Below are 15,117 nucleotides of genomic sequence, written 5' to 3' on the forward strand. Positions count from 1 at the left end.
TATATCTCTATAATCTATTCAAGCCAAGTTTGTCTCCAGAGTAGGTGAGAGAACAGGAACTGGGGGCCCGGAAGTCGCCTTCTTGGGATCCCCACTGAGGTGTCAGGGAACTGCCAGCCTGGGGGCTGGACTGTGGAACAGGTCTGTGGCCAGGGGTGTGACCCTTCTGTCCCCCAAGTCTGACCTGTAACCTGTGTCACTTTGCTTTGAAGCTTCTCTCCCCAGATATGAAGAATCTCATCCTGGAGCTGGAGACCACACAGGAGCCCCTGTGCATGCAAGGGTCACTCAGCTCCCCTGGGCCTCCGGGCCCCCAGGTCAGTGCATCCCCCAGGCCCTCTGCCCTGCCTCTGTTCAGAGCAGGGATACCCACTGGGCAGAGCTGCCCTCTTTAATGTAACATGGGGTGTTTTCCTTCCCTGGGTTGCCTCTAGTTCCAGAGACACGTGGATAGAAAACTGGTTCTTCTTGGGGTGAATTCTGCCTCCCAGCTTTCCTGTTAATTTCCTTATGTGTGCAGTGGGGCTGATAGCTTCCCCTGCAATACTGGATTCTGGGGTGACCAAATGAGGCGCTGCCCAGTTGGGCTTGGTTATCATATAGTTATCGTCAGACAAGCATTGATGACAGTGTGACCATGGACCCCACCAGTGGACGCAGGGGTGCCTGCATTCAGGGCAGAAAAATGGAGACAACAAGGAACATGTTACCCTAAGCTTATTTGGGCCCCCAGATACCAGGCAGCCCATCTCACCCCACCAGAGCTAAAGTAAGGGTGAGAGACAAGCAAAATGCCAGAGAAAGGATTTTCTAGGCCAGCAAAGAGTACCCTCCATCCAGAGACCCTGCTTCACAGACTCCCGCCCCTCTGGCCAGCCTGGGAGAGGGGATCCATCAAGGAGGGACGTCCCCCGGCCTGGGCCTGCTTCCCGTCACAGGAGGACTGAGACAGACCCCTCATCCTGGAGCAAAGCCTCTGCACAAGGGACTCTGCCCACACCTCTTGCATCAGCTCGCATGACCGCCACTGCCCGCGCTGTGTCTCTCCGGTCCTCAGCGCCCCAAGCTTGTTCCGGTCTTAGGGCCTTGGTGCTTGTGGCTCTGGCTGTCTGGGACCTTCTTCCCCCTGATTTTTAGTGTGACCAGCTCTCTGGTCACTCAGTGTGCATGCCCCTATGCAGAAATGCCTCCCCCACCCACCCCATCTGCAGGCACCTTCCCTGTCTTTCTCCAGCCAGTGATCTGTCTTCATTCTCTGCATAGTTTTCTCCTGTTGTTAGAGTTTTCTTACCTTTGGTGCCTGATCTTTCTGGTCTCCCCTCCATAAAATGTAAGCTCTGTGGCTGGGATCAGCAAACAATGATCTAGGGGTCCAACCCGGCTTGTTTTTGCAATTAAATTTGATCATCTCTGGCTACTTTTGTGCTGAAGGGCAGAGTTCAGTTGAGTTGTCATGACAGCATTGCTGTATCAGAGGCAAAGCCTGAGATATTGACTCTTTGGCTCTTTATAGAAAAAGTGAACTGGCCCCTGATCTTATGAGCAGGGTGGTTGTCTCCCTTGCTCACGTGCACCCAGCCCACACCCGTGCGTGGGGAGTAGAGGTTCCCCTTGCAGATTTGTTGAATGCAATGAGGAAAACAGGACCTCAGACCCTGAGTTGGCCAGAGCTGCCACAGACGGGCTGGGAAGTCTGCGCAAGGGCAGGGTAGGCACCAGAGGATCCCCTCTCAGGGGGTTTCCATCGTCCCACCTCTTGTGGTCCATGCGAACAGTGTGTGACTGCGTGAGAACCCACAGAGCACGAGAAGGGAAGGGGGTCCCTGCTGCCCTCAGACTGCCATCTCCAGCACATGTGCAGTCCCGCTGTGTAGAGCATGCTGGCCTGATAACGATAAATATTTCTAGCCCATTTGAAGAAATGGAAAAAATGGAGGCTTGGAAAAGGAAAAAGAGTGGAGTTGAAACTCTCCCTCCTTCCCTCCCTGAAACAGGAGTTTCTGTTGGGAACCAAAGACAGTGGTTCCCAAACTTTTCTGCACATCAGAATCCACCGGGAGCTTCAAGAATCCCTGATGCCTGTGCCCCTTGGAAATTTTCAAAGATCCCTGGGGGGTTCTATTGTGCAATTGGCTCAGGAACCACTGGCCCAGGGGGCCGGGCCGTCTGTCATTTGGACAAGCATTATAGAAATCCTATTCCAAACAGGCTTTGTGCGAGGCATGTCCACCTGCAGGTCTTGGGGATGAAGTGGTGGCCTCGGGGTTTGATGGATTTCCTCTCTGCTGTCCTGGGGAGCTTGGAAAACAGTTGGCAAGCTAAGTGTTTCACAGACACGTGAACAGAGAGCAGCTGCGCTCTGCTGTGGGTGTGCCGGGCTTTAGTGCAGCGGGTGCCGGAGTCCCTGAGCGGGAGTCGGCCCCGCTCCCAGGCAGTGGGACCCAGATGCACTGTTCCCTTGCCCATGTCCTTAATATCTTCAAACAGAAGGCTTCTGCTGTACCACTGAGGTCTTCTTCAAATTCACTTTGGGAGTTTCTGAGTCCGCTGCTCTTGTGTGCAAAGCACCCCTTCCTCTTGTCGGGGACACTTGGTAGGAGCAGCTGAAAAGGTAGGAGAGGTGGTGAGGCATCTTGCTTTCAGCCAGTAGCCTTTCTGCAAGACTTTTTAGTTGCTCTCACCAAGCCCTCATAATGTTTCAGGCAACCCAAGAATTCCAGGGAGCAAATGACAGTCACGGAGCGTGGGTGTGTGAGCATGGCAGTAACACAGCTCAGGGAAAGCTGGGGGAGCCGGAGCCTGGGCCGGAGGGCTGGAGGGTCCTCCCCGCGGTGCCTGGAGCCCTGAGTCTGCAGAGCGAACAGGGCCACCGATGCAGGCACCCAGGGTACCAGGACCCCCACCACCCCGTCCCGCCTCCCTCCCCGCCCGTCCTGCCTTGGTCTGATGTTCACTTTCTTCACTTCTCTTGATTGTGCAGGGCCCACCGGGGCTTCCTGGCAAGACAGGACCAAAGGGAGAAAAGGTATGAGCCACCGCTTTCTTCATCCCACGTCTCCTGGGTAATTGCAGCCTGTTTTCTCGGGCTGCCACGGAGTAGTTTCCGGGTGAGATTCCAAAGCACGTGCTAATCCCGCCTTCGTGGGTGAGGACTGGCTCCGTGAAGACTGGGCTGCTGTGAGTGTAGGACCCCACCGGTGGGTCTCAGCATGGCCAGGGAGCTGTGAGCCGCCCGGGGACCCAGCTGCAGGGGCATGCCCAGTCATCAGCCCTGCAGAGCCCTCTGCTTCCAGAACTTTTCCTCCAAACAGCCTCTCCTTACCTCTCTTCTCCATCCACAGGGGGAGCTAGGCCGACCAGGAAGGAAGGTATGGAACATGCCCCGCGTGTGTGTGAGTGTGTGCACCCCAGGAGTGGGTGGGGACCAGCCTTGCACCTCCGCGGCCCTGATACCCAGGTGGTCGATGATGGCTCTTCCATCCCCATGACAGTAGCCCACTGTGCAATCTGGAGATGCAGCCTGCTCCTGCCAGCATTCCGACTTCTGCTGGAGGCTGCCAAGCTTGGCCAAATATCCCCCAGCCTCTGCGACCAGCAGATAAACCCTCCAGGGCCCCAGTCAGTGGCACAAAATGACTCTCCCTGTCAATTCAATTAAACTGGAGTAAAGTGTCAGACAGAAACAATGGTTCTGCTCCCAGGCCCAGCCGAAATAAATGAGAGTCGCTTCAGGTCACGGGGACTCTGAGTGACCCACACATGTTGGTAAGACTCCCATTAGTGTCAGGAAGGAGTAAGCCAGCTGCGACTTGCTGTGGTCAGTGGACGCTGGCGCTGAAACTGTAGGGCTTGGTGGTGGAAGGAGGTGCAGTGCTTTGGTCAAGGAATAGGGTTCTAAAGATAAATTACGATTTTCCCAGGTAAATGTCTTATTCAGATGCTTTCACTGTCAATAAAGGCCCCAAGCAGACCTTTGTGAGGCAACGTTCCAGCTCTTTAGGGCACAGCTGGCAACTCCAGCCAAGGCCTGGTGGTCGTCTGAAGTGCTGGGCTGGAAGGATGCTGGCCTGGCCCCCAAGCTCAGAACCGACAAGTGCCATGAAGGACTGGGCACGTCTGCCAGGGCTGAGGGAGGCAGGAGCAGAACCTGGTACACAGGCCAGCATCTGTGATCTCTGATTTAGGGGCCAAGCCTCCCACATCTCCAGTGAGGCTTACTGAAAGTAGCCAGTGGGGGCGGAGGTCAGGACAGACCCCCAGTGGCCGCTCCCTGGGGCTCTCACGGGGCACACTCCCACAGCTCAGCAGCTTACGTCAGGGGTTCCGAGACACAGAGACAGAGATGGGACAGGATGTGTGCAAGTGGATGAACCATCGAGGGGCTCTGTCAGGAGAAGCCTGAGGGGAGGGGGCCTCAGAGGGGCAGGGGCAGAAGGCTGGTGTAGGGTGGGATCAGGTGACATCCAGCCTCAGGCTGATCCCTAGGGGAGCCCTGGAGTCTGCATCGTACCACAGAACTACAGAACTCGTCCTGCCTTGACAGAAGGGAGCTGGGCTGTGGGCTGCAGGAAGGGAGAGGTACATAAACTGCTAGGCAGCTCCGAGCACCCCTCAGACTCCACCGTCGCAGGCTGCAGGAGTGAGTTGCTACAGCAAGGAGGGAACGCCCTGGGAGGTGGGCACCCGAGTCGGGGAGAAGATGCGGAGGGAGTGCCAGCAGCATCGCTGCAGCTCCAGGCATGGTCCCTCCCCATACGCTGCCTCCCGGGGGCATGCAGGGAAAACCGGGGGTGGATGGTGGAGGAGGTAACGATGGAAGAGCTGAGACGCTGAGAACCCCTTCCCCACCACCTTCCGTGTCGTGAGTGGAAGTCTTGTGTGTGGACACGACGTGGCCAGGGGCTTTGACTTACAGCCAAGTGACCCAACTTTCTCGGCCATCAGTCTTCTAAGGGCGGGGCATGGGGGCCCTGGGGCCACGCTTGGAGGCCCACACTTCCCTCTGGGCCCCAGAGACAAATCGGAGTCTTTGGAAGGAGGGGAACAAAGCTAGCTGTCCTGACTTGTGTTCTTTGTCTTTGAAGGGTAGACCTGGCCCCCCCGGGGTGCCTGGCATGCCTGGGCCTGTCGGCTGGCCCGGCCCTGAAGGCCCCAGGGTAAGTGTGACGTGGTGTCAGAACCAGAGGGGAGAAGGTGGCAGCTCCCCTGGCCCCTGGCCCATAGTAGGTGAAGCTCCCTTCCTGCGGGGCTCGGGGGAGGAGGCAGGAGGGACCATGAGGACTGCCCAGAGGTCCCCAGACACTCCTGCTTCCCTTGGACCCAAGGTCTTGGTCAGTCCCACAGCTCTGCTCCTGCGGGGTTGGCGGGGAATGAGGGTCCTGGGGCTCCTTGTCCTGAGAGTTAACGTGCAGTTAGTTATTCAGCTTTCCTGGGGTGACCCTAGAGAGCTGGTGTCCAGAAAGCTGTTGGCCTGTCCTGCTCATCGGCAGGGCTGGGGGTCAGGGCACAGGAGTTCGCTGAATTCATACATTCAGAGAGAGATCACCAAATGCTGGTACAACCCCCTTCCTCAGGCAGGTTATGAAAAGCCAACATGTCCACACCCACGTCTTTGGGTACATTTTTCTCACTTTGATCCTGGACCGTTGGGTGTGGAAGCCATGACTTAGAAATGTGACCTGCCGAAGTCAGGGGTGGGCAGGTGAATGTCACATTCTGCCATGACTCACTTACTGGCTGTATTTATTACGAGGATAGAAAATTGTTCCCAGTCCTCTTAGGAAGAGTCCTGAGGATATTTCTTTAAAAATCCACTACACAGAGCTGAGCTGCCCAACATGGCAGCCACCAGCCATGTGCAGCTTTTGAGCCCTTGAAATGTGCCCCGTGCAACTGAGGAATTGAATTTTAAGTTTGAATTGAAAAACCTTTCCTCTGTGCAGTTATTGGAAAACATTTAAGTATCATGGAGTGACTTGAGTATGTGAATTTGCTTTTTTCTTTAACTATAAATTTAATGAAACCTAAATACAGATCAAGTGTTTTGGATGAAAATCTCGCACCTGGATTGAGATGTGATTTAAATGTTAAATACACAACAGGTTTCAAATATTTATTATCAAAAATAGAATGTAGAACCCTCATTAGTGATTTTTAATTGACATGTTGAAAAGATAATTAGATTAAATTAATTAGAGGAAATAAAATATGTTTTAAACTTAATTTCATCTGTTTAGTTTTACTTTTATTGTGACTTCTGAAAAAATTAAAAATTAAGTATGGGGCTCACCATATATTTTATAGTTTAGTGCTGTTTTAGAGGATTTTTTTAGCACAGAAAGTACTGAAAGTTCCAACTGTAAACCATTCTAAGATCCCAGCCATGAGTCCTAGCCCCCAGCCTCCATGGTAAATACCCAGAGTCTCTTGTTCATTCTGCTTGGCTGCAGACCTAGGGTAAGAGTACATGGGAATATCTGAAAGATTCTCCCTATGTAAAGAGCAGAGAAGGGGAAGTTTTGGGGGGCGCTGACACCCTGTCCTTTGAAGCCCCGTTGCCTGCACATGCTCTCCCCTACCTTTCACAGCCCTTTCTGGAAGACCAAACATCAGTCCACTTACAGTATCTTAGTGAGTGTTTAGTTTGGAGACAGTCTCCGCCTTAGACAATTTCACTCTCTGTTTAATCTCAAACACCAGAATGAAGCGTGGAGCATGCAGTCATGGGCGAGTGAGCTAGGCAGCATTGGGGTCCTCGGAGTCACAGGCCAGCCCCAGTGTCCCCATTCCCACCCTGGTCTTGCCCGTGCCTTTCCTGGTTCACTTTCTCTAGGCAGTGTCATTGTAGCTCTTTTTCCCTCTTCTTTTTCTGATTCCCACAGGGTGAAAAAGGCGACCTAGGTGTGATGGGCTTGCCAGGGTCGAGAGGACCAGTGGGCTCCAAGGTCAGTGCGTTGGTCCAGACAAATGTTCCCAGGCTCTGGAGTAGCTGTAAAGATGGGGACTGGGTGGCTGTGTACTGGGCTGGGGACTGTCACAGATGTTGGAGAGCCCAGTGTCAGAGTGCGCCTGTCTCTGCCGGCCCGTTGGGGGATGTCATGCCCTGGGATGTGGGGGTGCAGGGAGGCATTCATGCTGGTCTCCTGAGCTGCGAGGCTAGGCCTCTGTACAGCAGAGCAGATGGAAACTTTTGTTCAGGCCTTTGGGGGAGTCAGAAGAGCAGTGTTCTTCTTAGGCCTGGTGTAAACCCAGCCCTCAGGGACATCTTTCGACTTACGGCTGCAGCCCCTGCCCCTCAAACTTGCAGTGCGACGTGCAGACGTCGCACCTCCACAGTCAGGGCTTCCTTCGCTCTGGCACCAAACCCACCGGTCCTCCGGGGCTGACTGTCAACGCACCTTCGCTTTCTTTCAGGGCCACCCTGGATCCAGAGGGGAGAAGGTTGGTGCCCGTCTTGATGGCTTGGTCTGGGCTGCCAGGTCTGGGGTCAGTGATGAGCAGAGGGGTCCCCGGGGGTCTCTCTAGGCGGCAACTGCAGCCAGCAGGCCGAGATGTGCCCCGTCCCCATCAGTGGCTGGGAGAGGGAAGCGAAGGCCTCTGGGGCAGGCCTGGGGCAGGTCGGGAGGAGCTCCTGGTGGAGGTAGAAGCCCTCACGTGGATCGGGTGAGCAGCTGAGGGTCATGCAGGTGGAGGTGAACGGGGTGCTGAGGGAAGGTGACAGGTGTGGGTCCAAGACCAAGCTTCTACCACACAACCATGTCATCTGTCAAAAATGGGGCAACACAAAACCCCAGCCAGACATTAGGGACACATGTCCTAGAGGATAAGAGAAAGTCTGGGACCCAGAACCTTCTATGGGTTGTCCTCTATTAATGTAAGAGGTCTTTGGGGTCTAAGTAGGAGGTATGTCACAAAGCATTCCTTCCCGGGACCAGTCTCCACCCCTCTGAGTCTGTTTCAGTTTGAAACACTCTGGTTTTCCCCCCATGGTGTTAACTCATAGATTCTCTCCTGTGGTTCCTCCTAGGGGTCCAGAGGTGAAAGGGGGGACTTGGGCCCCAAAGGAGAAAAGGTAATGGGAGCATAAATGGCAAACTACAGTCACCGTGGCAGCCCCTGCCCACCCCATCTTGTGGCTGGCTGGCTGGCTGACTGACTATCTGACTGACTGACTGGCTGACTGGTTGATTAACTGGCTGATTGACTGGCTGCTGACTATCTGACTGACTGACTGATTGGCTGACTGGCTGATTGACTGGCTGTCTGGCTGTCTGACTGACTGACTGTCTGTCTGTCTGACTGACTGTCTGTCTGTCTGACTGGCTGGCTGCCTGGCTGATTGGCTGTCTGGCTGTCTGGCTATCTGACTGATTGGCTGTCTGACTGTCTGACTGACTGACTGGCTGTCTGTCTGGCTGACTGACTGGATGACTGGCTGATTGACTGGCTGACTGACTGACTGAATGAATGGCTGGCTGGCTGGCTGGCTGATTGACTGGCTGTCTGGCTGTCTGACTGGCTGACTGGCTGATTGGCTGTCTGACTGACTGTCTGACTGACTGACTGGCTGTCTGTCTGTCTGACTGACTGGCTGACTGGCTGACTGACTGGCTGACTGACTGAATGAATGACTGGCTGGCTCAATGACTGACAGGGCTCTATCTTGAAAATGGCTGACCAAGCTCTTCACAGCCCTTCCAAGCATTATTTCAGAGGAGTCACTGTGTTTGTTGTTCTCTTCACAGGGTTTCCCAGGATTTCCTGGAATGTTGGGGCAGAAAGTAAGTACCTAGAAGTAGTAAAAATAGGCCTCAGTAATGAATTAGACCCTCTAAGTACAGCAAAAAGCGGTCTGCCGCTCCATCCTTCAGGGAGGGAATCAGGTGTCGCTGTGGGAGGTTCTGGTTGGGAAGGAACGTGTTCCTGAGATGTCCCTCCAGCTCAGCGGGAGGAAAGGATGCCCACCCGAGTGGAGAGAGGCCTTCCCTGCACCTCCTGTCCTTAGGGCTGTGGGACTGCTCACAAGCAGAAGGCCTGGTGCCCAGGGACTCAGACTGGAGCTGTGCGCGGGGTCGGGCGTCCGCGGTTAAAGCCGCTGCTGCCCGCACGCAGCTCGGCTCCCTCGGGGGCGCCCCTGCAGCCCGGGGCACGCAGAGTTACTTCAGTGGGTTTAGATGGCTCAACGGTCTTTATTTGATATTTACATTTTTAAATTTTAAGTATTTATTTAAGTATTTAATGGGATTTCATGGATATGTTGCTTGGGACAAGGCTTAATAAAAAAGGCTGTAACCCAGTTGACTTAAAAAATACTCAGTGAGTAACAATGGAGTGGGGTGCAGATGTGATGAAAATTGTGAACATGGCAGCTGACTGACAGATTTTTAATGTTAGCGGTAAATTTTCCTTCGGGTCAGGGTCTGGGGAAGAGGACTGGCGGGAGGGTGAGGGGAGGTGTCAGAGAGCAGAGAGAAAGACTGTCTGAACAGCCACGTCCAACACCCACCAACCTAATGGCGGTTCCTCGGGCTGTAAGGTGTTAACACTGGAACCTCGTTTTTCCCTAAGCCTCAGAGTGTGATATTCTGCAAACAGGCAAATGGGATGCTCTCTTAGGATTCTAATTTTTTTTCCAAGTTTCACCCTAAAGTTTTATCCTCCAAACTTGAACGATCCTGTAATCTGACTGTCTCCCCTCAGTAGATCCTATTTAAATAATGTCAGTCATCTGACTGTATTATAATTTATCCCAGACTGAAGCTGTCAAAAGCTCGGTGGCTGCTCCCCTACGTAGAGTGTTGGGTTGCAAAGAAATAGATGAATTATCTGAGCAAATGAAAGGAAACATTAAAAGAGAGAAATAATTTTATTAAAAAATATTTAGCCCAGGTTTTCATTCAGTGCCACAGAGGACATCAAGGAATACTGCATCACTGTAAGATTAAGTCTGGCAGCTTCTCTGGTCTCTGCCCTATTTACTAGACTTGCTGTAGAGAGTTCTCTTCCCTCACGGCAGCCTGTTTTAAGACGGAGCTGATATTATAACCTTAATTAGGTCTTAGGAGAGAAATTAGATCAAGACATTACTGGCTGCTTCCAGCTGCTGGTGAGAAGGACCACACTTCCTTCAGACAATGTTCCCCCCGCCAAAATACGCTGTTTGGGCTGCTGGGTTCTCCCAGCCACACACGACACTCCTCAGCCCCCTCTAAACAGCCGAGGGAAACCATGCAGACATCAGGGCCACAGAGAAGCCACCCAACCCTCTGACACTCTCTCCCTGCCTGGCATGTCGAAGGACCGGACGGATTGGAAAGAAATTGCAGATTTAAGGACACTTCTTGGCGAGGCAAGATGTTGAAAGCCTGACAGATTCGTGACATTGGCTGAGCTGACGGGTAATCTCAGAGTTTATGCCCAATCCTCACTGAATACTGGTGTCCCCTGGAATTTTCCGTTGTGTTGCAGCTCCTCCGAGCTCCCAGCCAGAAGCTGTCAGGGCTTCCTCGTTGTCTCAGAGTGGCTGGAGCAGCTCCTCACGGGCACTGGCTGCTCAGTCACGGACACTGTCACGGTTCCAGCTGCTAAACTTGGCTCGTGGTGCTGCATCCGGGGCTGCAGCAGGACTGCTGGGGGTGGGAGTGATGCCCTGCGGTGGTCACGATCCAAAGAAGCCACAAGTGGGCCTGGAATCCTGGAAGAACCAGGAAGGAGGAGAGAAACCAAGATGGAGAGATGGGTTTTACTAAGGCTGGCCTCAAACTCTGGAATTCTGCACTCGGTGCATTTGGTTCTCACAGTTCAAAATAGGGCTTCTCCACCAGGAGTATTGCTTTCCATGCCTCTTTGAAGAATTCTGTTGAGTATCTGAACTTATGTCTGAAACATCTCCCCCCGACAAAGAGTTTGTATCTGAATCTAGTGGAAGTGAGGTAGAACCCAAGCCCATTTCGGACTGAAGAGTGAGGAGATGCAGAACGTGGGCAGAAACTTCCTGAAGACGACCATGGTCAGAACTGCCTCCGACTGTTCAAAAACCCACAGATTTGAATCTGTGCTAAATAGAAAATAAGACACAACATAAAATTTCAACAAAAAGAGCAAGCCCTTTTCCCTGATGCTGCCGCAGGCACGTGCGACAGAAACATAGGTGGTTATTTCGGACCCCAGGATGTGTGCTGCCTGGTGTGCAGACGCCCCCTCAGATGGCAAATCCCTCCCGGGGCAACCCCTCCTCCCCTCCTCCTCCATGAGGAGGACTCATCGCTCTCCTGTCTCCCGGAGCAGCCCACCTGGGAAAGACTGGGAAGGACCAGGGACCCTGCCCTCCTGGCCCGTGACTGGACAGAGCTGGACAGACCACATTCCCCTCTTGCTTCTCTTTTCTTCCTTCCAGGGTGAAATGGGGCCAAAGGGTGAGCCTGGGATGGCAGGACACCGGGGGCCCACGGGAAGACCAGGAAAACGAGGCAAACAGGTAAGGACCCCGAGGGCTGACCATGTCCCTGAGGTCACCCTCCTGACCTGGAGTGGGGTGGGACAGGGACACTCCGTGGACGCGGGCAGCATCCTCTGGGCGGGTGGGCAGGGCAGCGCCACTTCTGGGGCACCTGGGCTCTCGAGGCTTAGCCAGGGTTTGAGGCGGGTGGGGTAGTCCAAGTGTCCAAGTCTGGAAGCAAGGGTGCACCTTCCGTCCATAGCATGGGTCTGTCTTAACCAAAGCAGAACCTAGATCTGCTTGTGTGCCCAGAAAACCTGCCTTTTGCCTTGATGCCCAGACACAGATGGAGTTCTGGAATCAGCCCAGATAGTTCCCTGCTGGTCAAGGGACTTCTGGTCCATTGGTGAAGGACCCTCTTTATCGGCACTACTCAGGGTGTCAGGGGATTTTTCCTTCTGAATCCCCCTAGGCAGCAGGCTCTTGTGTCAAACCACGTGCTGTGAGTGGAGACGAGAGAGGACGGTGTTGGCCTGGGCTGCTCTGAGCCACCCCAGTGCCACAGGGAACCGCTCCTCTTTGTGAGAATGGACTGCCCTCCTGAGGCCAGTGCCCCTTCCTCTTTCGGCTGTCAGTCTGTTGGCATTTTATCTCCTTTCCCGTTATATGTGTGACATATGATCATCACAGAAAACGGAGAATTCAGAGAAACAGAAAGGAGATGATCTAAAGATTTAACACCCTGCGTAACCACGTTAGCATTTTGGTATACTTCCTCCCAGTGTCATTTCTTCTGTGGACTTGCCAGTCATTTGTTCCTTTTATAGCCAATATACAGTTATTGTATCTTAAATTTTTAACTTAAAAATCACAGTGTACACGTTTTTACTTGTTACTGCAGATATATTCATTAAGCATTTTTTATTGAAGTACAGTCAATTTACAATGTTGTGTCAGTTTCTGGTGTACAGCATAATGCTTCAGTCACATATACATACATAATTCATTTCCATATTCTTTTTCATTCTAGGTTACTACAAGATATTAATATAGTTCCCTGTGCTGTACAGTAGGACCTTGTTGTTTACCTCTTTTATATATAGTAGTGTGTATCTGCAATTCTCGAACTTCCAATTTATTCCTTCCCACCCACTTCCCCCCCAAATAACCATAAGTTTGTTCTCTATGTCTATGAGTCTGTTTCTGTTTGGTAAATAAGTTCAGTTGTGTCATTTTTTTTTTTTTAGATTCCACATATAAAATGATATCGTATGGTATTTTTCTTTCTCTTTCTGGCTTACTTCACTTAGAATGACAATCTCCAGGTCCCTCCATGTTGCTGCAAATGGCATTATTTCATTCTTCTTTATGGCTGAGTAGTATTCCATTGTATAAATACACCACATCTTTTTTATCCAGTCATCTGTCGATGGACATTTAGGTTGATTCCATGTCTTGGCTGTTGTAAATAGTGTGCTGTGGACATTGGGGTACATGTATCTTTTTGAATTAAGGTCCCTCCAAATATATGCCCAGGAGTGGGATTTTTTGGATCACATGGTAAGTCTAGTTTTAGTTTTTAAAGGAATCTTCATACATTTTCCATAGTGTCTGCACCAGCAGTGTGGGAGGGTTCCCTTTTCTCCACAGCCTCTGCAGCATTTATCATTTGTGGACTTTTGAATGATGGCATTCTGACTGGTGTGAGGTGATACCTCATTGTAGTTTTGATTTGTATTTCTCCAATAATTAGCGATATTGAGTGTTTTCATTAAGCATTTTTAAACTTCTTTTTTAAATCTCTGCATCGGATCTTAGTAAAGGAGTCACCGGTGGGTTGCTTGGACAAGGGAACCCTAACCAGACACTATGTAACACTGAGACCTACCCGTGTGGTGGGCACAAGGCTTATCCCATTCTTAAATTTCCATTCTCTCCTTTGGCTAGATCCGTGGTTCTCCAATTTTAGCTTACATCAAAATCGTCTTGGGGTAAGTACAGATTCCTGCCCCAGGCGTAACGGTTGTAGTTCCAGATTTGTGTCTGCTTGTCTGCAGCACCTCGGCCTCGCTGCCCAGAGGCTCTGACACAGCTGGGGCTTCGGCGTGGGCTGTCGCTGTGTGTAGGGCTGTCCCCGTGAGTCTGACCTGGGCCGGGCTCTGAGCCATGGGAACACTACGAAGCCAGTTCCGGCCTTTCCGAAGTGAACTTAGGAATGACACAGACTCCAACCCGGATACATCAGATTCCACAATAACTTAAAAAAAATTTTTTAGACAGTTTTTCTTCATTATTTATTTGACAGCACTAAGTGCTTTATGAAAAGAGCTGAGGGCAGCTTCTCTTCTCTGCGCCTGAATCAAACATGACACCGATAAACCACGAGGGGGCATGAAGACACATGATTATCCTGGGATAACAGAAAAGATGCCACGAGAACTTCTGACATCACAATGTTCCCGTTCAACTTTTAAAGCTTTACAGTTGGTGGCATGGTCCTGGCTTCACAATGATGCCATAGATAACCAATTTCCTGAAAACTAGGCTCAGAAAAAGAAGAAAAAAAGGGGAAAAAATCTTAAAGAAAATATGTTCTCCCCTACTGCTGTGTCCCATCCAGAATTTTTTCTGTTTGGGGTTCAAGAAGCCAGCTGGCTTCTGTCGTCCAGTTCCTCCCTTGGGCAGTGTCTGTCTTGTCCTGCTCAGGGCTGAAGCCAAGAAGGCTTCTTGACCCTGTTGAGAATGATTCTGTTGGAGCAACTGTAAAAACGACACCAGAACCGTGTCTGGGAGCTCAGAGAGGTTAGGGGAATGAGCCCATCTTCCTGCAAGATGTTATAAACGACCTGAGCGTACCCCAAAGCCCGGGGCTTGTGTAGTCAGCAGAGGCTTGAGCATCAGCCTTGGGAACCTGGCTTCGTGCTTTTTTTCACCATGAATGAATTGCCCAGTGGGTGCAGAGTGTCTGTTGAGCCAGTGGGGCTAAGCATTTCTGGAGGTTACTGTCAGTCAACCCACATCCTGGATTCAAATCCAGATCAGAACTCCAGATCCAGAAGGACTACAGAGAACACCGACCCAGTTCCCTCCACGGAGTCGCCAGGAAGCCGAGGGTCAGAGGGTCCCCAGGACCCTCAGCCGAGCTGTCTTGGGTGTGAGAAATTAGAGACTCAAAACCAGCTTTTCCCCCTGGAGAGCAGCTCTTGACTTGATCATCCAAACCTTCAGTCAAGGAGCCAGAAGAACTTCCTGAACAGGAGTCACCAAACTCTGTGGCAATAAAGGAACAGAGTGTGCTTTTCCTAGAAGGCACTGCTCTGTGAGTCCTGCTCAGAGATGGGCTGTTCTGAGCAGATGGCCGAGAATATTCCATTCCTGCTGAGGCCACCACGAGGAGCTCTTCCAGCTCCTTCAAGCTGTGGTGTTTCCCATGCCGGCTGATGTGGCTGTTAGGAAAACAAGACTTGACCACGGCTATATTGAGATGGTGTGACTTCCTCAGCCACCAGGGCCCCGTCTTGGTGCCTCACAGGATGCTTCAGCTTGGCCAAGGCTCAAGATCCCTCCATGAGGAGAGAATTGGAGACAGACTCTGACCTCCAAGTCCCAGATTAAGAGTTTAAGAGCATCTTGGACATTGCCGAGAGAGCCTCCAGGGCCCTGGTGATCAGGCGGCAGGT

At 51.9% G+C, this 15,117-nt stretch overlaps 1 protein-coding gene across 4 annotated transcripts in view; it reads left to right on the forward strand.

Moving 5' to 3' along the window:
• The window catches only part of COLQ (collagen like tail subunit of asymmetric acetylcholinesterase), a 65,664-nt gene that overhangs the window by 37,152 nt on the left and 13,395 nt on the right, over positions 1-15,117 (forward strand). For all 4 annotated transcript variants that reach the window (XM_032489204.1, XM_032489206.1, XM_032489191.1 and 1 more), the window contains 9 exons: positions 213-317; positions 2,981-3,025; positions 3,342-3,368; positions 5,085-5,156; positions 6,882-6,944; positions 7,414-7,440; positions 8,027-8,071; positions 8,745-8,780; positions 11,396-11,476. In XM_032489204.1, the coding sequence (XP_032345095.1) occupies positions 228-317; positions 2,981-3,025; positions 3,342-3,368; positions 5,085-5,156; positions 6,882-6,944; positions 7,414-7,440; positions 8,027-8,071; positions 8,745-8,780; positions 11,396-11,476 (486 nt within the window). In that variant the 5' untranslated portion in view covers positions 213-227. The remainder of the gene's footprint in view (positions 1-212; positions 318-2,980; positions 3,026-3,341; positions 3,369-5,084; positions 5,157-6,881; positions 6,945-7,413; positions 7,441-8,026; positions 8,072-8,744; positions 8,781-11,395; positions 11,477-15,117) is intronic.

Source organism: Camelus ferus, chromosome 1 (assembly GCF_009834535.1).
Source record: "Camelus ferus isolate YT-003-E chromosome 1, BCGSAC_Cfer_1.0, whole genome shotgun sequence".
Classification (NCBI taxonomy): Eukaryota; Metazoa; Chordata; class Mammalia; order Artiodactyla; family Camelidae; genus Camelus; species Camelus ferus.